The sequence below is a fragment of the Neomonachus schauinslandi genome, chromosome 4 (genome assembly GCF_002201575.2).
Source record: "Neomonachus schauinslandi chromosome 4, ASM220157v2, whole genome shotgun sequence".
NCBI lineage: Eukaryota > Metazoa > Chordata > Mammalia > Carnivora > Phocidae > Neomonachus > Neomonachus schauinslandi.
The window spans coordinates 76,915,381-76,939,617 of NC_058406.1; the positions used below are offsets into that span (position 1 = coordinate 76,915,381).

Here is a 24,237-nt window from a genome sequence, read left to right on the forward strand (position 1 = left end):
TTCATGTAACATCATAAAATGATGGTCTGGATTCTTTATTCTGTGCCCCTTTTCCAGAGAGACATTAAGTGTAGCGTAGCTCTAGTTTTTAATGACACAAACCTTCCAGAAACTCAGACACCTAAAGGTGATGGGAGTGCAGAAGCAGAAAGGTGCCTAAAGAATTCTATCAGCTTGTAGGGGAAGAGTGTCTTGTCTGGATGGTATGAAGGAAATGACCAATAACCAACTTCCACCAAGCACTGGACTCTTTTATATGTGATTTTAACGAAGTTTTAAGATGCTATCTAAAATGTTTCTACACACAATAGGCTCAAAGGAATTTTGATTTCCCAGTATTACCCAGTTAGCAGATGGTCCAAAGATAATGGACACCAGAATCCCAAGTTGTATTGGTTAAAAATTAAGATTCTAGAGCCATATTACAGACCTAAACAATTTATGGTGTGGGGTTAGAGGAGTGGAACAAGCTCTTTGAGGGCTTATTTAGCATTCCAAACTTTTGGAGGTGATCTTTGCCTTTTTCCCTCCTGCTTCTGTATTTTGAGCACCTTATAGTTACAATGCATATTTGGGCAACAGATGAATAAGAACACATGTAAACAGAACTCCAATGCAAGGTAGAATGATACACAATCAGAAGTACAAAGAACTATGGGTTTTCAAATGGGAGAGCACACCTGGCTAAGATGAGATCAGTGAAGGTTTTAAGGATTAGACAGCATTTACAATAACCGGTAGATCAGTAAGATTTTCTTTGATTGTAATTTTTATTATATATATTCAGAACAGTATTCATTGCTCATTTAATATGGCTATTCACAACTATAAAGAAATTTGAGCAACACTGCGTATTAAGATGAAAAGTTATTACATGCTGAATCATTTTTTTTTAAATTTAAGATAAAGAATTACTTGGGGAGGCTTACAATTATAGGTACTCAATTTTTGTTAATTTTAAGACAATAACAATATTTAAGGATAAAAACACTTAACATAAAATTACATCTGAATTTGTAATTTATTTCCATGCTATTTCAACCACTTAATTGCCTTCTATACCTTGACATTCACTTACCTTCTATACCTTGACATTCACATGAAAGAACAGCACATCATTAATGACCCAAATGCGAATAGGAGTAAAACTCTAGGCCTTAAATATTGTAATTTAAGAGTTTATATAACTAAAAACTGAAGACAAAATCAGTCATTAAATGATAAGTTGCTTAATCTTAGCATAATTTTAATTTCAAAATTGAATACTGACATTTAAAAAACCATAAGGCAGGTAAACTATATGCCTATAGAAATATTAAAGAATTTAGTTCTTTGCTAATTATACTTTTTTTGGTTAATACAAGTAACATCCTTCTTAATCCCACTCTTCATTTTGTGCCTATAAAAATAAAATTATGTCCTCAGTATTCCTAAATTCCTTTTTTCCAGATAAGGCCATTATAAGACATTACTGAATCATAGGTTTAAAATCGGTGGCACAAATCATCTGTAGATAATGTAACAAGTTCATTGTTAGGTAAGGAATCAGAGTATAGTACAGTAACCAGCCAGAGGTAGAGTTCTTGATCACAGTTTTATAGAAAAGATGCAGTAGTTTATATCTGTACTGTTTTACTAGTTATAGTATGGTAAGGTTGCTTCTCATTATGAGTTTAACAGAAGCGGGGAAAGGGAGGTCTCTTCATAGGTGATTGTTGGCCCTTGTTTTGCATGTATTGTAGGCACTACTCCTGGACACTTAAACATTTTCTTGGCCAGTTAAGGTAATTATATATGGCATTTACCTCATTTTTTAAAAGCTTCATATAGGGATAGCTAATCTTTTTGTTCTCCCAAGGGCATAAGGAGGGAAATAAATCTCTCTTTGTACCACTCTGACTGTAAATTAGTAAATGAAACCATTCTCTCAATATCATTGCTTATTAAGAATTCCAGCAGTACTAATGTACAGACAGGTTCTATACTCAAATTTTTAAGTTGATTTCTCATATTTGTCTTAATATTACAAATGGGTATAACCTAAAAATTCTATTTAATTCATGATGTAGCTAAATTACCAGTATTTAATACTCCCCAGATCGCAATAAGCAAGGATGGCAGAGACTTTACATAGAGTTATTCACATACCGACTTTAAATTTGGGATTCTGTGGGCTTTCAAATCCTTACTTGAATGTCAATAAATAAAGTGATCAGAAAGGTCATTTAGTGAAAGTTTTAACAATTGTAATGTATTACAATGCTAAACCTTACAGTAGTTTGTTTCATAAAATGTACCTGAATACTTAGACAATTAAAACAGAATAAAACAACTGTAAAAAATAAAACCCTAGCCAAGTATAGTTTCTTCAGTTATCTGGAATTTAGTCTCATGATTGATATTAGGATTGGGTCATTATGATGAACCAATCAGATTCCAGATACTTAGAGTTTATTTAAGTGACCTTAATTTTGATCAGATGTTCTCAAGCTTACCTAAATTCTTCTTCATTGATTGTTGTTGTTGATTTTGAGAACTCCGAAAAGGAGATACTTATTTATGTAAGGCCCAGATTTTTAAGCAGTATTTCCTTCACAACTGCTGTTAATAATGTATTATCCAAGTCAGTAATCATGTTAAAACTAACAACACTGCTGATAGGTAATATAAAAATAAAATTATTTTTCCTCACATTTAATTTCAAAATTCTAGTTCTGAGTTAAGGACTAGACCAAATGTGTCCTTATGGAGACTGTGAGCAGCCTTTAGCTATTTCATTTCAAAGAGAAAATTTGTTCCAATTTTAATAATGACTGAGCATTTTTAAGAATTATTAAAATGCTGGCCTTTGGGGAGTATAAGCTAAGTATTTAATACTTTTTGCTAATATTTTAAATTGAAATATATTTGGTTATAAAAATCTCACAAATCTGTTTTTCACAGCTATGCTTCTATTTACATTATAGGAGAGATATATATGTAAAAAGAAAAGTTGAGTTTTTGTCTTCTAAAGATATATCCAATCCATGATTAGGTAATTCTCAGATGATTTATAATTTACTATACTGAAAAATTATACAATTAATTTATAATTGCCACATTTACAAAGAAACTTCAATATACTGAAAATTTCTAATTTGTAATTGCCACATTTACAAAGAAACTTCTAGGTAAGACAATCTTTCAAAAACAATGTTTGGTGTTGCATTTAGGCCCAAAGTTCATTTATTTAAATCACCTATGACATCTGCAAGATTTTTTCAAACTTAGGAAAATGCTGATTAATATGGCTTCATTCAATTATACCTATACTCTGTGAAATATTTCTGTTATACACTTAAGTACAACTGAAGCAATAAGATTACTTGCACAGACGAAAGTGAAGACTCCTTTCATCTTATAATTATACTTGTTTCACACTTGTGGTAATGCCTGAAAACATTTTTTGAAAAGACTATTAATGGTCTTGATTATAACCGTGTCTTGCATTTTTCTGTCTTTTTTTTCCCCCAATGTTAATTACTCTAAAGTTTTAAGTTCTACTTTTCCTCTTATCTTCAAATAGACTCTTTAGCATATAAACTTGAATTGCTGACACTACCACCATTACCACTAAGTTAACCATAGACCAGAAATTGACTCTGTCAAAGTTGCTTTCTTGTATGTTTCGATCACGAGCTTCAAATGCTCTAAGCAGAGTCTGGATATGACCACTTTTGCTTAGTCTGGCCTTGATACTGTTGATGGATTCCTGGAGATAAATAAAATAATTTTACTATCAAAGAATGCTCAGTAATTTTAAGTTAAACATGTGATTCACAGTACCCTAACATTCATATTAGTTTTACATCCAAACACGATTTTAATTAAGGGACAGGTACTACTTGGATCACCTAAAGATCTTCTGTAAGTTTATGTAATAGTTCTCCTGATATATTTAAATTATTGTTTACAAATAGTTACGTAACAGAGGAACAAAGCTAATGTAAATTGAAAATAAATAATGTGAAAATATATTTCAGTGCATAGTGCCAGGAATTTTATATACACTATTTCTTAGCCCTCACAACCATAAGAAAAAGACTAGTTTTTAAAAACCTAACTGATGGAAAAAAAAAACCATTAACAGCTTTTAGATATTTATCTTTATATAATGCACTGTCTTTATAATATTTTCTTTGAATGTTAATCTTGTCCAATTTAGTGTCTAGCAAAACACCCAATGTTTTCATCTCAAAATAACAGTGAAATTAGAAAATATTCCAATTTTTGATATGCATATTATACATCCAAAAGTATAATCTATTTTTAATACAAAAATGTTCCAAGATTACATTTGTAAAACAAGCTTATGAAGATGCACTCTTTAAGTTGTACATCTTCTGAAAAACCTGTTTTTATAGCAGGGTCCTGGTGAGAGAAGTGATTTGAAAACTATAAGAGGGCTATATGAATATCAGTTAAAATTAAGTTGAGATTTGAAATGATGTCAAAAGTACATCGTCGACCACTTGAACAACATGGGGGTTAGAGGGGCCAACGCCCTGCACAGTTAAAAATCCACATAAAACCTTTGATTCCCGAAAAACTTTACTAATAGTATACTGTTGACCAGAAGCCTTACATAAACAGTCAAAACATTGTTTTCTGTTACATATATTACATACATTATATACTGTATTCCTACAATAAAGTAAGCTAGCAAAATGAAAAATGTTACTAAGAAAATTGTAAGAGAAAATATATTTACTGAAAAAAATCTGTGCATTAAGTAGACCTGCAGAGTTCAACTGCACTTTGTTCAGGGGTCAGTTGTACTTATGGCAAAAATAAGAAAATACTAGAAACAGATTTTCCTGCATAGTCACCTTGCTTAAAATCCTTATTTAAGCAAAAACTAAAATTTCAGACTTTCTGCTAAACCTACAAAACTACACAGTGTAATATTTATCATTTGGGCATATTTGTAAAGCAACAGTAACCTAGTAATGCAAATACTTTCTAGAAAAATAAGGAGTTCAGATCCCCAAATAAAAAAGATCATGCAGGGGCGCCTGGGTGGCTCAGTTGGTTAAGCGACTGCCTTCGGCTCAGGTCATGATCCTGGAGTCTCTGAATCGAGTCCCGCATCAGGCTCCCTGCTCGGCAGGGAGCCTGCTTCTGCCTCTGACCCTCCCCCCTCTCATGTGCTCTCTCTCTCTCATTCTCTCTGTCTCAAATAAATAAATAAAATCTTTAAAAAAAAAAAAAAGATCATGCATAGTTCTTTTCAATATTACAGCAATGATAGCCAAATACAAAATTATTTATCAAAGTTTGCTGTTAGGATACAAAATTTGGGGGGAAATAAAGCTCCTGGAAGACATTTTCCTTTAAAAAGGGCTTATAAGTATTTTAAGCCATATTTAAATCTGAACTTACTGGTCATTTTGTTGAACCATGTGAATGAATTCAATCTCTTGAGAATGCAATGAAGTACTAATAAGGTTTATAAATACTAGTGTTTTAGTCTTATTGGCAAAATAAATTTAAAATGGAAGAATAAGTTAATATGATTGAAATTTAAAAGATATATACATGGGAAATTATGGTGAGATAAACTGTCATGGTAAAAATTCATACCAATCAAACTTAATCCTTTCAGTTTGCATGCATAGTAACACCAGTGGAAAAGGTAAGAAAAGTAATATTTATTATGCCATACACTGTTTAAAGCACTTAGACACGTGACGTTTCTTATTTCATCCTCACAACAACTCTAGAGGTATTATCCCCATTTTGCAGGCGAGGAAACCAAGGCTGTGAGGGCTCATTCACTAAGCAGTCACACATGATAATACATGATCGTCTAATTTTCTGACTTCTTAAGCTAACTGATCTACATATAGTATGTCTCCTCTGCTGTTTGACAGCTGCTTTCCTAAAAAACCTCAAGTGATCAAAATACCACATTATTAAAAAAAAAAATTCAGGTTATAAGACTATTAGAGATTACATAGTTTTAGTTGGCAATGACCATGTTATTTCTCCTGCAGGAATTTCTATAGTACAGCTATATATGCTATTTACAAATACCACTCAGTAAATTCTGTCATTTGATTACATCTACCTGTGGCTGAAGGGTAATGAGCTTTTCCCCCATCACCAATACTATTATGGACAAATAGGTTCTTACACATGCACATTTCATTATGCATGTAAATGATAAGGCAATTCAAACAAGCCATATTCTAAAAGTTTTCACTCCTGAATGTAGTCCTAGTTTCTGATAACTGCTAGGTCTGGTCTAAGTAATGTAAACAGTGTTCCCAAATTAAGTAATATCAAATTTCATGTTATAAAAATTATGCTGTGAGAAAAATGCCTATAACATCTTAAGTGTTTACAAATTGCGCACTTTTTTTCTATGTGCAAGTATGCTATAGATCATTACCTTCTTTATTTGTGAACATTCTAAGGGAGTTTCATAGTTAAGAAGAGCCTGTGTTCAAGTTCTAGTTCCCCCCGTTTCTGGCTTTGTGACAAACATTACTTACTATCCCCTAAACCACAATTTCCTCACTGGAAAGATGGAGATAAATAATCCTCATAGAGTTAAGTAAAGATTACATGAGATAATGCAGAGAAAATGATTATTTCAGTGACTATCACACAGGCCTCTGGATAATTTTTATTTATTAAAAGACCATACTGACCAGGATGTCTTCCAGTTTCATGTCCAACATGTCTGTCCCAGTAATATATTTCTTCCAGTCCTCTTGTTCTTGCTCCTGTTCTCCCATATTATCCAGGATTAATTCAAAGAAAATCACCTTCTCAGAAATGGTGCTGAATGTATTATCAAAGCAGAACATGTAGTCACCATCTTCAGTCTCTACCCTGTATTAAAAAAAGTACATGTCTTCAGTTATCTGTACTTCTATTTGGGATCAAAGGAAAAACTACTATAGGTAAGAAAGAACATGGTTTATAGTAATTGGATAGTTTGCTGATAAAAAGACTTACTTAGTATTGAAAGATAATTTATAATTTCTTAGGAAAGAGGCAACCTGAAAATACATATGTAAGTAGTTGCAACTTAGATGTGCTTGGCATTTACTCAGGAAATACGGTAAAAGATCTTGACCTAATTTTTGGAAAAGGATAGGATTAAAAACACTAAAACACAGATACATGATACCACACAATGATCTTTAATATTTATATATTAAGAGTAATTTATCATGAGTTCAATTCATATGCAAATATGACCACAAACCTCCCCTTTAACTTAGATTACTTTCTAAAGTGACTTGTTTTCAAAAGCAGTGATGGATTGTTCTAAATGCTTTCTTCCAGGCCTCCTACAGGTTAAGACCATCTTTATAACACAGGTTTACAGAGATTCGGGATCAGTGGACAACAAACAAGCTTTACACTCAGTGGCATTAGCTTTACTGAATAAATGCCACTCACATCTAAGTTAAACTTGTATCTTGGTCTCATTAGCTTCACATTCAAGATAACTGGCCTACAACATGTGATTCTTCTAAGTCAATCGCCATTTCTTTTCCACCCCTGTATCCAATTTATTTAGTTTAAGCATAAGAGAAGTACTCAGCTATTTGATCGGATCTTAACATAAATAAATATATAGCCAATACTTATATACCCGTTTATAATTTACACACTACTTTAACATATTTTAATTCTTTTAATCCTTATAATCATATTTTGAAGTAGGCATAACTGACTTTTCCAAGGTAAGTAAAATAAAGTTCACATAAGTTAAAATACTTGCCTATGATCACACAGCCTGTCATAGGCATAGACGAAGCTTGGTTTTCTGACTCTCATGTTAATTGATCTTTCTTTTCTATAGTACTGCTCAGAGCCTGTCTGCATTCCTTGTAATCTCCTCAGTCATGACAAACCTTTGTCTTGAGGATGTATTTAACCTTTGGAAGAAGCTTGAAGAATATACTGGCGAATACAGTGGGGAACAATTTTAAAAGGAAAAAAAATGATATGACTATTATGTAAAGTTAAGTTCAATTAATCACTTTTAAATTTAACTCTTAATTTTGTTTAGTCTTAATTTTATTTAACTCAACTTTATTTAGCCATTCTTAACCCTGTACTGGATAAAAAGGGGAAGCTTTGTACCTACTCTTTTTACATGTACAGATCTACATACAATACAAAAACTGTGGTTTTAAAATTTCATGGGGGGATGATAAGGCAGAAAAGTCTAGAAAGGCTGCATGGGGACAAGAGTAAAAATGAAAAAAGTCTGAGAAGCACTGACTCACATGGATGAGCTTCAGCATGTGTATGGAAAAAAAAAAGATATTTTACTACTTTATAGTCATTCCTACACTAATCTCTAAATCTGTTGACTGCTTTTAGTAGAAAGGAACTTTAATACTATAAATGATACAAAATATTATCCAAATAAAAACTGCAGAGTTAATTTTCCCTTCAAGTAGAATAAAGAGCAACAGTAGTCCAGAACGGATAAATTCTGGCGTGAGTTACAGTAACGTTAATTCAGTTGTCTAGAAAAAATACAAACACACAGACTTATTCCTGGAAGTGCCAGCGAATAGGTATTACTTAAGCTGTTTATAGTTCTGTTTGGAGACATTTTTACTAACCCTGCCTTCTGAAAGGACAGTATTTAAGGATTCAATTGAAGAAAAAAACTATTTCAGTGCCATAACAGAGATATTTTATAACCTGCCTTTAAAAAGTTAATATAGCTAAAGATAAAATTTTGTTTAGATCTGATTTTTTAGAAAGCAGATTTGTAAATTTGGTGTAGTGATTAAGAGTGAGTTGGACAGCCTCCTTTTAAATCCTAGGTCTGCTGTATTGTGCTAGATGTGTAACTTTCATTAACTTACGTTAGTGCTCTATGCCTCAATTTCTTTATTGATAAAATGATAATATCATGTACCTCATAGGACTGTGGTAAAGTATAAAAAAAATTAATAAACATAAAGTACTTAGAACAGTAGCCTGGCACATCAAAAGAACTCAATAAATGTGAACTCTTATAAACTCATTCTTTTTTCCCATTGGTTTAATGAGAGGTAATTCTATGCAAGAAACCAATAAGATACCTTTTCTCCCAACAGTTAATCTTAATTTATCTCTAAAGGAAAGGAGAAAATTGGAGGAAAAAATGACAGAAATTCTACAGATTTTCTAGATTCTGAAATTTAAAGAATGAGCTACATTTTTAGTTTCTGTTCATATAACTATCAAAGAGAAAGCATAGTTCCAAGTATATCAATAGAAACTGACTTTTTAAATTACTGTTTCTCTATTTTATTAATAGCTTATACAAATATTTTTTTCTGAGCTCTGCATAGGTAAAATGCCATTTTAAAAAGCACTTTAATAAAATAAAAAATAAGAAATTTAAAAAATTTTTAAATAAAAACTTAAAACTTTAAAAATTAAAATATAAAAAATTTAAAAATTAAATAAAAATAAAATAAAGCACTCTGAAAAGAGTATTATAGTTGAGATATTTTCCCCCTCATTCATTCATACATGTGTTTAGTATTTACTATCAATTACATGCCAAGTATGCTGGTTAACAAAGACCAGTAACTATAATAACTAGTATTTACATAGTGCTATGTGCCAGAGATGTTCTAAGCATCGTATGGTAGAAAGCAAGAATTTTGATCCATCCTGCCTCCTCCTCTTAATAAATGTATATCCCTGCAGACTTATTTTAACTTCTCTGAGCCTCCTTGTCTATAAAATGGGAATTGGGGAATCAAAGAATCTCTCATAGTGGGTTGGAATGATTAATTTGAAGCATATACAATGGAAAGCCTAGTTTATGGCAAATATTAGACTGTATTTGCTTTTCTTCTACCTGTAAATTCCCAGTTTAGTTTTAATGCAATAAGTAAACAAAGTGCTGTAGTAAAATGATAGAATGAATAGGGAAACACACTACTGAGATATGAAAAAGAGAAGTGAAATTAAGGGAGCATATATAGCCTTTTGTCAAACTGTAAACTTCTAACAAGTTACTTTCTTTCTTTCTGGTTTCCTATGGTCAGATCTTTTACTATCACATCTTCTAATTATCTAAAAAGAATGAGGTCTGAGTAAAAAAAACCCAACTTTTACAGGTATACACACACAACACATACACACAAAGATGTACTTGTTTTTTTAAGAACGTAAATAGTGGGCAAAGATGATAAAGCCAGCAGCTCAAACTACAGGATATGTACCTGGAACAGTAACTTAAAATGGAAAGGTTGGGCTAGTCAGAAAAACAGGTTTAAAATACCACAACAGACTGAATGCAATACCTAGGGCATACTCATCTTATTTAACCAAAGCAAAGAAAAAATTTAGGATCAATACAAAACTATTAAAAAAAAGAGAAAAAAGTTAATGGAAGACATTTTAGTTTATGATAGACCACTATCTAGGACTGTTTAAAATGTTCAAATGGAATCATTTAATACTGATGTTTGTATCAAATGTGCTAAATTTCCCTGCCCTGCAGATAGCCCATTGGTATTACTCAGCCCAAGGAACTCAACTAAGAGATCACTTACGTGTGAACTCCATCTGATTTTCTTTGTTCAAAAACTAAGGTTCTTCCTTCTGGAGAGGCAAGATGGAAATCAATATCTAATCCTGCTCCATCTAAAACCTGTAGAAAAGCACAAAAGAAAAGAACACATTATAAATTCTGAAAATAAAAAATATATAAAGTAGATCATATCATGAAAAGAATTTCTTTCTAAATCTAGAGAGGTAAAGAAAGTCAACAAGATGCATTTAAGGGCTAGAAAGGAGCACAAAGATCATCCAATTCAATTCTATTCATTTTGGAACTTTCTTGCCAATTCCTGTTGCCATCACCTAACTTTAGGCCTTATAAATATTACTAAAATAATCTTCCTAAAATGATGCCTTGATTGAGAAGCCCGGTAGAGTGGGAGGAAACACAGAAGGGAGTTCAAATGGTAAACCTTTTTACTTAGGCAAAATATAGCAATACATGCTATATAACTTTTCTGAGTTTGTTTCCTCTTCAATAAAATAGTAATTAGCTATTTCTTAACCCAGAACTCAAAACTACCATGATCTGACTCCAATTGACTTCTTCAGTGCATACACTTATTATTCCCCAATATGAACTAAATATTCCAAGTAGGCTATTGTTTTACTTGCCAGTGAACACAGTCTGTTCCTTTACAATCCCAAAATGATGATGATAATAGCTAACAATTACAGTGTATGCCACACATTGTTTTAAGTGCTTTCTCTGGGCTAATTTCCTCAAAACAACTCTAAGAAGTAGGTCTTACTACTGTTCTCAGTAAAATAGAAGAACCAATTAACAGAACAAACAAACAAAAACCACAAAAAAAATGAGGCACAGAGAAATACTTTTCTCAGGTAGATATAGTCAATGAATGTCAAAATTTGAACTCAGCAGTTTTCCTCCGATAACTACTCTTTTTCTTACTTAACACTCCATTTTATTTTTCTTGGTGGCTTTAATGGAATGATATAAAAAATTACCTGTTCCTGTGCTATACTTACTTATCAACAAAAGTAGTTTCAAATAGCCAGCTAAATATATATAATTCTCTTTCATCTTCAAATCCCAATAAAATGAAGAAAATATATTGATACAAATAACAACACTGGAAATCTAGGAAGACTGTTAACAGACATGAAGAGTAAGGAATTTCTGGAAGATAGTCCACTGAGCAAAGGATATATATATCTAGCTAACAATAGCTATCAATCTCAAAATTCTCACTGAAACAGACTAGAGAAACACATTTGTTGAAATCAATGCCCTCTTTTTCATGTTACTGGTTTTACTGAAAGGATCAAATTCTGAAAAAATAGTTAATATAAACAGACTTCAAAATGTTTCTTCATAAGTATATATCCTCAGAGAAATTCAAGAATGTGTAATCCAGGGCGCCTGGGTGGCTCAGTTGGTTAAGCGACTGCCTTCGGCTCAGGTCATGATCCTGGAGTCCTGGGATCGAGTCCCGCATCGGGCTCCCTGCTCGGCAGGGAGTCTGCTTCTCCCTCTGACCCTCCTCCCTTTCATGCTCTCTGTATCTCATTCTCTCTGTCTCAAATAAATAAATAAAATCTTAAAAAAAAAAAAAAAAAAAAAAGAATGTGTAATCCATAAAAATGAGGTTGCTGGTATGAAAAATAAAAAAGATAAAAAATGTTGCCAAAATAAAGTCTTAACAAATGTAATGACAGCAGAATGAATATGGATAGAGACTAAAAATCAGCAAACTGGAAATAACCAAGGAATTCTCAGAACAAGGTGAAAAAAGTATAGATGAAAAGTATGAGAAAAATGGTAAGACCCTTTGGGAAGGACAGAGCTAAAGATTTCAAATATCTATCTAACAAGCATTTCAAAGAAGAAAACCAAGAGAAATGAAGGGAAGAAATCATCAAATAAGAGAACAAAAATTCTTGCTTCAAAAGATAAAAATCTTGAGACTGGGAGTGGCTAATAGATGAAAAAGATAAAAAAATTCCTACTGACTTTCCAAAGGATTTAAAAAGAACAACCTAGAAACTTCCAATGTTTAGTAGTAGAGAACTACTACTTATAAGAATTGGGATTGGCATCAGAATTCTTACATATAATACTAGATACAAAAAAACAATACAGCCATGTCTTCAATGATCCCAAGTAAAAGAAAATTATATTTACTGAAGTGAAAGCAAAAAGTTTGTCCAAGGACTCAAAGCATTTTATTTTTTAAAAATTTATTTATTTAGTCATCTCTACACCCAACGTGGGGCTCAAACTCACGAACCCGAGATCAAGAGCCACAGGACTCAAAGCATTTTAAAAGAATTACTCAAAGTTATCCTCTAAAAAAGCCAAAAAAAGATACCTATTAAATCAGAAAATAAGAGATCTAACAAAACTAAACAAAGATTTCAGTAAAAGATTTAAAAGATATTATTGGTAGTGGCTGTCAGGCTTAATGAAATTGTTAAAAATGATAACACAGAAGATAACTAAAAATATATAAAACACAATTTTAAAGCATAAAAATATTTATTTAAAAAACACCATGGGCGCCTGGTGGCTCAGTTGGTTAAGCAACTGCCTCCGGCTCAGGTCATGATCCTGGAGTCCCAGGATCGAGTCCCACATTGGGCTCCCTGCTCAGCAGGGAGTCTGCTTTGTTCTCTGACCCTATCCCCTCTCATGTGTTCTCTCTCTCTCATTCTCTCTCAAATAAATAAATAAAATCTTTAAAAAAAATAAATAAATAAAAATAAAAATAAAAAACACCATAATCTGAAACTAAACTTCCTGATGATTTCACTAGAAGATGATGAGTGCCACTCTCCCTAGTCTGTACTGTTGTTGTAACAGTCTTTCAGTTCCTCAAAGGCTTTCTTCTGTCTTCTTCCTCAGTGCAAATTTAAATCACCCCCTTATGCCTAATAAGGCTGATTTTTCTACAGATCTGAATTGTACTTCTGGAATGTCTTCTCTCAATTCCCAGATGAAATTAAGTCCTCCTATTAAATCTTTTTTTTTTTTTTTTTTAAAGATTTTATTTATTTATTCATTCATGAGAGGCAGAGAGAGAGAGAGAGAGAAGCAGGCTCCCAAGGAGCAGGGAGCCCGATGCGGGACTCGATCCCAGGACCCTGGGATCATGACCTGAGCCGAAGGCAGACGCTTAACCATCTGAGCCACCCAGGCGCCCCCTCCTATTAAATCTTCTCATAGCTGTATATACCTACCTTCATAGCACTTAAATTAGAGTTACAATTTTACATTTATTTGGAAACAGTTTGATTACTTTTCCATACTAGATTGTATGAGAACATGGACTATATTTTTACTCACCGTTATATCCGTAGCACTTAGCATAGTGCTCCAACAAATTAAGCACTTAGCAATGATTTTTAAAAAGTTAACTGAACGATCTAGTTTATTCCTAAAATATATGTATTGACATTTAAAATTTTCAAGAACTTAATATAATGTGGGGCTAGTCAATTATTCTAAAAGTGTCCTCCTAAAGCTGGAAAGTAAGAAATGGTTAAAAATTTTCAGTATGTCACAGTGACCCAAGGGCAATGTCTGGAATGTCTGTTCCCTGACATTTTAAAAACAAAGACAAAAAGCAGTAGCTGGTGTTACTGGAAAATTAATCCTGGAATTGGAAAATGCAAACAAAAAGGTGAAGATTACCTCTTACTCTACAAACCCCTCAATGTTGTCTAGGACTACAGACATTAAATCATTTTACCTCTTTCTTCAATCAAAACAATTAAGTTGTTTAGGGGGATTACTTCAGGGGGAACAGTCCCTTTAAGAGTGACTAAAGATGCAGAGAGCATAAAGCTAAGCCAAGCCAGCTATATAACTCTAGAAGTGTAAATGTAGAAACACCAACATTCACTGCTTATTTACTAGTGTCAGGGATGGTCTATGAACACATATTAACACATTTCTTAAAATCAACTCTGTGAGGTAATTACTATTATTTCTATTTTACAAGCGAGAGGTTAAATAACTTGTTCAAATCACAGAGGTAGTAAGTGACAGAGTTAGGATTTCAACCCAAGCATTTTATCTCTACAGCTTTTATATCATAATCATAAGAGGTCAGTAGTTCATATACATTTCCTCCCTAATACCAATACCTGGATAAATACTAAGGAATTTTCAAATAATACAAATTGTTTTCTTAACCTCCAGTTGGGTTCCCTTGCCTCTAATTTTGCCCTCCTTTTCCCCCACTGTATCCAGTGATCTATCTGGAAAACATTTCTGACTGTTACCATGCTGCTTCTATCTTCAATGGCCCTTGTACAGAACAAGGGCAAAGCCACTCAGCATGGCACACAAGCCTAAAGGTTCATGATCCATGATCCAGCCTCCTAACCTCTCCAATCTATTTTACTTCTACTCGCACCCTAGACCTTAGTCTTCAGGTCTAATAAAAACTGAGCACTTGTAGCGTCCACATACTGCCCAGCAACAAAACACACTATGCATTTTATAACTATTCGTGTTTTGTTCCTTTTCCTGAAATGCCCCGCCTTCTTTGCATTCTTGTCTCACTTAAGCATCTTTCAGGATTCAAATTTATTTTCTCCAGGAATCCTTTTCTGAAACACCAGAGAAGTGGTTGTCCTCTAACAGCACTTAACGATACTTTATTGAAATTAGCTGTTTATTAGCCAGTATCCCTTAAATAATAAGATCCTTGAAAACGGACTCTTTTTTTGTCCATGTCATAGTTGGTCATCTCATCCACACTCCTCCCATCCCTCTTCCACCCCTGCACATGGTAAATGAACTTTTGAACTACACTGGAGATCAATAAATGTTGCGTTCTAGCCTCAGTTTTGCTCACTATATGACTTCAGATATTGCGCTCTCTATTGCTTTCCTTAAATATCTAGAAATAATTTAATTCTAAGGTTCCTTCCGATGAAAATTCTACATAACTTATTTTGCTCTATAGGCGACAGTAACTGTTGAAAATAATTCTTTGCATCAACTTAAAAAAATTATGATTATAAATTAAATAATCTGGGAAAAATTAAAAGGTGAACCACACCAACGCGTTTTTTTTTTTTTTTTTTTTTTTTGCAGTGCTACCCAGAAGCATCAAAATTAGCTGTGTGGAACTAACAAGATTTCTTCTAAGAAATTACCCTCTACCAGAATGACTATATAAATTAAGGCAAATCCCTACATAATATTATGAAGATACTAAAAAGAAAACAATGATATGGGAGAAATGCTTATAATGATGAACTAAAAGTTATAAAGTTTTAATATACAATTAAATATTGCTTGGTTTAAAAATATATAACTGAGAAGGAAATGTACCCATTAAATACATCAAGAGCTCCTTTCAAAATATTCCAAAATCGGATTTAGGGATAATCACAAGTTCACAGTTCAAAAAATCCTTAAATGAAGCGATGAGAGTGAAGATTTATAATACCGGAATTGGGTGAGCGTGGTCGGGGTAACAAAACAAGTGTCATCATCTCCTCCAATGATGAAGGAGAACGTGTTACCAGTCCTGTATTGAGAAATTCCCAGTATCAGAGCGTGTGCTGGTTAGCAAGGCGAGGGGCGAATTATGAAACAAAAGGAAAAACCACCGAGATCACCAGTGCTGGCCTCTTTCCGACGGGAGGAAAGGGGAGAGGGCGGGTAGTCAATTCCAGGTCCCGCCTAACTTCTGGGTCCCCCGCCCCAGGAGAGCCGAGCCTCGCGCGCCTGCGCGGAACGGGTCGGCTACGCCGGCGGCCCTCGTCTCTTCACCACCCTCGCAGTCCACAAGAAGTTTCTAAGCGGGTGAGAGGCGAAGACGCGGGGTAGCTGGGATAAAGGAAGGAGGCTGCTTCACCCTCCGCACTTACTTGGTACTCAATCTCCAGCGACGCCTTCAGGGGCATGGGCTGGTAGAAACACTCCTTCTGGCCGGCCGGAAGGGTAAACGTGAAGTCGCTGTCCAAGGAGGGCGTGAAGGCGGCCGCCCCCGGCAGCAGCACTGAGAACAGAGTGGCCAGGAGGAACGCCGGGCAGGGCAGCCAGATCTTGTCGCCCATCCCTGCCGGGGCGATCTCGGGCTGGAAGAGACGCGGGAAGTGTGGGTTATTGGCACCTAGGCTCCGCTTTTCCTCCCTGGACTCCTCGTGGTTGGCAGGGAAACCTGGAGCCTGAAGAAACCAGGTGGCGGCCACGGCGGCGGCGGCACAGGATCCCTCAGAGCGGGAAACGCCGGCCTCCGCAGGGTAGGGACCGAGGGGCGGGGCCAGCAGTCCTTTTCCGCACCCTTCTCGGTTTCGGCCCCCTCAGGCCTGGAATGAGCGCGCTCCGCCTCACACCAGGGCGGCAGGTTCCCAAGGCTTCTCCCCCACCAATGGGCGTCTTAGCGGTAATTATGGGAAATGTAGTTCCAGGCGAGCGGGCTTGTACGCGCTCGCAGACCACGATCCCCGACAGGCCCCACGCCTCTGCGTCGCCTCACGCAGAGCCTGCGCGGGGCGGGGGGCGCGGAGCTGCGGCCGGGGAGGCGCGTCCCTAACGGCTCCCGCGGCGGTTCGAACTCGGTGCAGCCGGGGTTCACTTGTTCCCCGCGTGGAGTGTCTGATGCTTCCACGCCCCGAGCTCAGGAGAGGGTCCGAGGCTTCCGAACGCGGACGAGAGGGCGGCGTGCGCTGTTGTCAGGTGGGTCTGTGCCCCAGCTACGACTTGGGTGGTGAGTGACTGCTCCTTGGAGGGTGAAAACAGGCCTACCTGGCGGAGTTTTGTTCGTTTCCTTCCCAGCACTCGGACGCGCTTCGCATCGTCTTCACCCTTGCTGCGTACGCTGCTCTGCAGACTTGTATTTTATTTGAGAAAAAAGTGAGGGAGACGTCATGTTTTCCTCCGCTTCTTTCAGATGAACGTGGGATCAATTCTGTTAAATTGAGAGTTCTTAATAACAGGACCATACAACATAAATCTATAATCTCCTTCCAAATGGAGGAATTTTTTTTCGACTACAGCCCATCCTATTACATACAAGGTTTATAAACAACACCGGTTTTTCGGTGTTGGTGGGTGCGGGTGCGCGTGCGCGTAAAGCTACCAACGCGTAATTAGCAGCAGAAGGTGATATGGTCAGGCCCTGTCGGTAGTAGCATGATGCACTTTTCCACGTATGTACAGGCAGTGAAGATAGACTTTTATAACCTACTGTAAGTTGAAGGGAAGAAAAGTTTTCATGGCTCAGGAGGAAAAAAAATTAAAAGCAAATGTATTCATTAGTACGTGTTAGGGATTGTTACATTAAAATACACAGAAGATGTTGGACGTAAAACCTGATTTAGTTGAAACGTAATATCGAATGACATTTTAGAATTCACCCAAATTGTCTGTACCCTTTTTTCCTTCACCATTCTGTAGGAAGCTAGAAATGTTGAAAAAATAAAGCAGAATGGGGACCTGATCCATTGACTTTTGTATGGGAGAGTCTTCTCATTTAAGCAGAAGCAAATTTGTGCAAACGAAAGGGGAAAAAAGAAACATTTTCTCTGCGATTACATAGCGTCTCATTTAATTTCCTGCCACAGTTTCTTCCAATAAGGTGAGGGGTTTCTTTTTAATCTTCCTTCTTATATCTGAGAAATTTTGAGTGGGGAATAAATTTGCCTCTCTATTTGAGCTGGATGAGGGGAAGGAAGGGCAATTCAGCAATCATCATTTATTCACTGAACATACTGACCTTCTGTAAGTGGCCTTAATAGTCCTGAACATAATACATAAGATTCCTCACCTTTTGGAGCTTGAGATGTGGTCAGAATTCTAGAAGGGTGATGAAAGAGAGGTGCTACAATGACAAAGGTAAATGGGATCTGAAAGAGGAATGTAACTTTAAGATGCAAAAAGATCTACAGTAGTAGAGATTTTAAAGCCTTAGTTCTTAATATATTCTTAATATGTATATGTACATATTCTTAATATCTATTTTATTTTATTTTATTATTTTTTAAAGATTTTATTTATTTGAGAGAGAGAGAATGAGAGAGAGCACATGAGAGAGGGGAGGGCCAGAGGGAGAAGCAGACTCCCTGCCGAGCAGGAAGCCCGATGCGGGACTCCATCCAGGGACTCCAGGATCATGACCTGAGCCGAAGGCAGTCGCCTAACCAACTGAGCCACCCAGGCGCCCCTTAATATGTATTTTAATACATAATGATTATATGTGTTAATTATTAATAATAAAATGTGGCCCTTTATCACGATTTTTATGTGTAAAGGTTATTTAGTAGAGAATTTCACAACTCTAGAGATACTCATCAGTTGAAGAAAGAAAAACTTTTCTTCATGTATTTCTGAGTTAACTTGCCAAATGCCATTTTGATCTCTCTGGTTGTGATGTGAAGGTGTGTGTTTTTTAAATTTTATAACTATTGTGAATGGGAGGAGGAGATAACCTTTATTTGGTAATAAATCGCCATTAAGGAACTATGAGTGACTGTAATGATACCAATTTTATCAGATTTCCAGAGCTTGTAACTTGAGTATGTAAGTTCAAAAGCTCATCTTGAAATTGATCTATAAGTTAGAAATTGCAGTGTGACATAATTAAAAGGTCTTTGGATCCTGATGACTTAGGTTCAAATCTTGTTTCCACCATCTACAGTTTTTGTGACCTTGAGCAAATTCTTTAATTTGCCTTATTCTTAGTTTGTTTTAACTTTAACATGGAATAACAATATTTAATGTGCACTATTGTTAGAAAGATTAAATGTGCTTAGAAAAGGGGAAACTATTGAACTTTCTATTTCCTTGGCTTTACACTGCAGAGAAATTCATTGTTACTGGGTTTTTGTTTTGTTTTGTCTTAAATTACCATGAAAGATTGCACAACATTTGAGATAAATAGAAAAATAATGAGTTAAATTCTATTAATGTGAGAGTATTTTGACACCACAGATTCTTTCTGGCAAGGTACAAGAAATACACTTCTTTTTTTAAGAAATGGAATCTAGTTCATCAGACTACTGTAATAAAGACAATGAAGAAGAAAGTTTGCTTGCAAATGTTGCTTCCTTAAGACATGAACTGAAGATAACGGAGTGGAGTTTGCAGAGTTTAGGGGAAGAGTTATCCAGGTACGTAAGTAAAATCACATATGGACTTCAGAATATGACTTTATGAATGTAAAATGTATGGATTTCATTATTATATATTGTGTTTCTAATAGAATAGAATACGAAATAATCTGTAATTTTTAATGTAATTCTTGGTTTAGGAAAAAAATAGAAATGTTAGAGAAGTGTTATACATTAATGTTTATACATTAAGTAAACACCTTTGCTATATTAGGACTCAGTATAAAATATATGTTTGGGCTTAATCTTTTATTATGACTGTTTTTTGAATCTTAAGTAATCCTACCATAGAGTCTCTTTCTAACTAACAGATTATTAGTTTAAAACTCATTACAATTTATTAAGAAATTTAGTTGAAACATTGCCTTAAGTTCATAACTGAATGTGATTTCCAGCAGAACTTCAGGTGCTTTTCTTTCTGTTTTCTTATTTAATGTATAGAAATTTGGAGTGAATACTTAAATTAGGAACTAAAATGTATTTTTATTTTTTCTCTAGTGTTAGTCCAAGTGAAAATTCCGATTATGCCTCTAATCTTTCAAGATCTGAAAAACTCATTCTGGAAGATCTTTCTCATCCTACCCAGCTTGGACTTTTGAATTACGTACCTTATAAAAAAGTTTGTAAAATGCCCACTGGCAGTACTGATTTTCAAAAAAAGCCAAGAGATAAGGTTATTGTTTTTAGATCTGTCTACTTAAAAGTAGCTTTAGTTTCAGACCTGTCTACTTAAAATACTTTTTCTTTGAGTTTTTTCTTTAAATGCCTGTTTATGTTTTCCGTAGTCTTTTACCATTGTGCTTAAGACTCTTGAATTTAAATATTATGATTCTTGTTGTGTCCTCACAAGAAAGTAGTTGCTTTAGTGTATTACTCTATTTTTAAACTTCTATATTTATTACCTTTTTGCAATTAAATGTCTTGCTTTCCCCAAGTAAATTGTAACCCCTGTGATTTTGGGCACTATACGTAATAGGTAATCAGTTATTAAGTGGTTAAAATGTATTTAGTATATTTAGCCTGGATCAAGTGCTGTATGATGGCATGGCACTGTTCTTTTTTCATTATCCCTAAATTTTCTGGATGATCTTAGACATCTTTACTGGTCTGGAATTTTCTCCTTCTGTCTTTTTTATTCCGTCCTATTATCTGCCTTGTTGTGTTTACCTTTCTTCCTTACTCAGCTCTTCAATCTCCCTTTCTGCTCTCTTCTTCCTATTCTTTATTACCTCACCACCAGCATGCATGCCTGCATATGGTTGCATATGCACATCATAATCTTCTTTCATAAAAATGTGCTCTGCCCACTTCAGAAAGCTAACAATTGAGAGGTTTTCTTTTTGTAAGGAAGCTGCTTAATGTAGCTATGTGTGCCTGCAATTTAGAAAATAAATTCAAATTTCATTTCTATAAAGATTGTATAATTCTGGGAAATTTGACCTGTATCCTAACTCAAATTGCTGATCATTTTTGTTACATATATGTTTTAATTGAAATCATTGTGTTTTACCCTAAACAAAATCAAAAGACTAATGACAAATTGGAGGGGAAAATATTGGTAATGCCTATTAAAGACAAAGAACTAATATCTAATATGGGAAGAGCTTCTAGGAAGAAGATCAACAACCCAGTAGAAAAATGGACAAAAGACATGTGTGAAAGAGGAAATTAAAATGATCTTCAAACAAATAAAAAGGTGTTCAGTCTCATTCATAATAAGAGAAATTCACAATGAAACTATACTTAGGTACCAATTTGTACCTATCATACATTTGACACTATTTTATTGGTGAAATTAGGAGGAGATGGGCATTCTCATACATTGCTGGTAGCAGTGCAAAATGATACAACCCCATATGGAGGGGCATTTGGTAATGTTTCCCCAAATCACAAACGCGTTTACCCTTGACATGGAAATCCCTCTTGTAGAAGAAAACATGACAGGTATGCCTGCATGAGTACAAAATGAGGCTTTGTTTGTCTTAACAGGTTAGAAATACCTCAAGTGCCTATCAGTAGGGGATTGGTTGAATAAACATGCAGTGGAAACTGCAGCTGAGGTGGGGAGATGAAAGAATAGGAGTTTCTAACTGTATTGATTGTGGAGAGATTGGCAGGATATATTTAAGGAAAAAATGCAAGGTATAGAATGACATATAGAATGTTAGTTTTTGCATAAGTCACTGTGAGGGTGGGTAATTTGTATTGCTTGCAAATGAAAGTGGAAACACTAGAAGGCTGTGTTGAAGACCATAACTTAGCTTCCCTATATAGGCAGGTGCCCTTTTTTTTTTTTTTAGGATTTTATTTATTTATTTGAGAGAGAGAGAGCACAAGCAGGGGGAGTGGGAGACTCCTGGCTAAGCAGGGAGCCTGATACGGGGCTCGATCCCAGGATCGATCCTGAGATCATGACCTGAGCCATAGGCAGACGATTAACCATCTGAGCCACCTGGGTGCTTCAATTCCCTATTTTTTGCTGTATGATTGGTGTTATATAAAAATTTATAAATAAGAAATTTAAAGGGGTGCTTGGGTGGCTCAGTTAAGCATATGACTTCCGCTCTGGTCATGATCTCAGGGTCCTGGGATGGAACTTCATGAGCCTCATGTTGAGTTCTACTTCTCCCCCTCCCTCTTTTTCTGCCCCTCCCCCTGCTTGTGCTTGCTTGCTCTCCCTCCCTCCCTCTCTCTCACTCAAATAAATAAAATCTTAAAACTTATAAAAATGGTTACCTACCTACTAAAAATGGGAATGAGGCTTCTGTGTGTATCTTATATAGTTTTGAGTTCTGAATTGCATATGACTTTTTCAAAAAAAAATCGTATCTTAAAAACCTCAACCCTCAGGAAAATTAAAATAATTTATTATAAAATATATATTCAAAAGTATAATAAAAATGTGTATAGTTTAAAGAATTTATTCATTATCCATTTTGTTGTTGATGGTCATTTGGATTCTTTCCATTTATTGTCTCTTATGGACAAATGTAGTAGGTATGAATATTTTTATATTTTCAGGTGTAAAAGTTTTAGATTTACACCCAGGAGTAATATTGTTGAGTGTTAGCATCTTCAACTTCACTGGATAATACCAAGAACTTTCCCAAAGTGTACCATTGTTTTTTAAGCTGTACTTATTTATGTATACATCCACTAGCAGTGGAGGAGAGTGCTGATTGTCCCACACATCCTCACCAGCACTCACTAAATATCTTAACTCATTTTCTGAGCTACTTAGTCATTTTACTGACAGTTGTTCATCATTTTCCATTACATATAGTGCTTAATGAAATAATCCAAAATAACTTGCTCTTTCTCATTTTTCAGATGTCTTTTTCATCTGCCCCCATGGACCAGGAGATCAGAAATCTTCGAGAGAAACTTAACAAACTCAGGCAACAGAATGCTTGTTTGGTCTCACAGAATCATTCTTTAATGACTAAAATGGAATCTGTCCACTTTGAATTAACACAGTCAAGAGCAAAAGTATGTTTCTTGAAGTGGTGCCTATGCCAATAAAAAGCAATTTGAATCATTTTAAGATTTATAATTGGAAATATATTCTGTGTATTGCCTTAATGTGTTATATATAATAATTTTTATTATGATAATATAGGATCAACATGTTATGGAATCAATTTAACATGAGTTTAAAATCTGCAAATGATTTAGGAGAAATTGTATACTGTGTGTGTTTACATAAGTCAAAGCTTCTTAAAATCTTAAGATTACAAATTTATGTGGTTTTCTTTTTATAAAGAAAATACAGCTTATTTATCTTCCTTTTTTTTTTAAATTTTTTTTTTAAGATTTTATTTATTTGCGAGAGAGAGAATGAGAGACAGAGAGCATGAGAGGGAGGAGGGTCAGAGGGAGAAGCAGACTCCGGGCTGAGCAGGGAGCCCGATGTGGGACTCGATCCCGTGACCCCAGGATCACGACCTGAGCCGAAGGCAGTTGCTTAACCAACTGAGCCACCCAGGCGCCCTATTTATCTTCCTTTTTAAACTAATACATTCTCATTGTTGAAAAATTTGAAAATAGAAAAGAAAGGGAGAAAGATCACCCAGTTTCCACCAACGAAAAACTACTTTATTGGTTTATTACATTGTTGAATCCAGACTGTTTGAATAGTTTTCTTTTTTCTTGTGTTTTTTACTTTTACATCGTCTCAGCATTTTCTGATACATTTACTCAGCTTTTCCGATGATCATTTTATCATAACATTGTTTCCTTTATGTGATTATGCCATAATTGAATTAATAACTCTCCTCTTTAAGTGGCTATTTTTATTTTTATTTTTTTTAAGTAATCTCTACACCCAGCATGGGACTCAAACTCATGACTCCAAGATGAAGAGTTGCATGCTCTACAAACTGAGCCAGCCAGGCACCCCTAATGGTTTCCTATTTTTTGCTGTATGATTGGAATTATACAAAAAATTAGAAACCAAAATGTCCAATAATAGAGGGATGGTAAAGTATGATATATCCATATAAGGGATTGCTACAGAGCCTTTTTTTTTTTGAGGTAAATATATCAGTTCTAAGATGCAAGGTT

The 24,237-nt window shown here is 35.0% G+C and overlaps 2 protein-coding genes across 2 annotated transcripts in view; one reads left to right on the top strand and one right to left on the bottom strand.

Annotated features, from left to right (window-relative positions):
* Positions 1-742: 742 nt before the first annotated feature.
* TMED5 (transmembrane p24 trafficking protein 5) lies at positions 743-16,889 on the bottom strand. Its single transcript, XM_021690009.2, has 4 exons — positions 16,432-16,889; positions 10,575-10,672; positions 6,696-6,879; positions 743-3,751 (listed from the first exon to the last, which is right to left on the bottom strand). The coding sequence occupies exons 1-4, from the start codon at positions 16,618-16,620 to the stop codon at positions 3,533-3,535; spliced, it is 690 nt and encodes a 229-aa protein (XP_021545684.1). The 5' UTR covers positions 16,621-16,889; the 3' UTR covers positions 743-3,532.
* Positions 16,890-17,063: 174 nt separating this feature from the next.
* CCDC18 (coiled-coil domain containing 18) overlaps positions 17,064-24,237 on the top strand; it is a 103,772-nt gene continuing 96,598 nt past the window's right edge. Inside the window, exons 1-4 of the mRNA XM_044914563.1 lie at positions 17,064-17,242; positions 19,539-19,674; positions 20,173-20,347; positions 23,005-23,163. Of these exons, the coding sequence (XP_044770498.1) occupies positions 19,541-19,674; positions 20,173-20,347; positions 23,005-23,163 (468 nt within the window). The 5' untranslated portion in view covers positions 17,064-17,242; positions 19,539-19,540. The remainder of the gene's footprint in view (positions 17,243-19,538; positions 19,675-20,172; positions 20,348-23,004; positions 23,164-24,237) is intronic.

Coding starts and splice junctions, on each gene's coding strand:
- TMED5 (XM_021690009.2), bottom strand. CDS start 16,620: ATGGGCGACAAGATCTGGCTGCCCTGCCCGGCGTTCCTCCTGGCCACT. Junction 6,880..10,574: donor AAATCAGATGGAGTTCACAC/GTAAGTGATCTC, acceptor TTTTTAATACAG/GGTAGAGACTGAAGATGGTG. Junction 3,752..6,695: donor TGAAACTGGAAGACATCCTG/GTCAGTATGGTC, acceptor ATTTATCTCCAG/GAATCCATCAACAGTATCAA.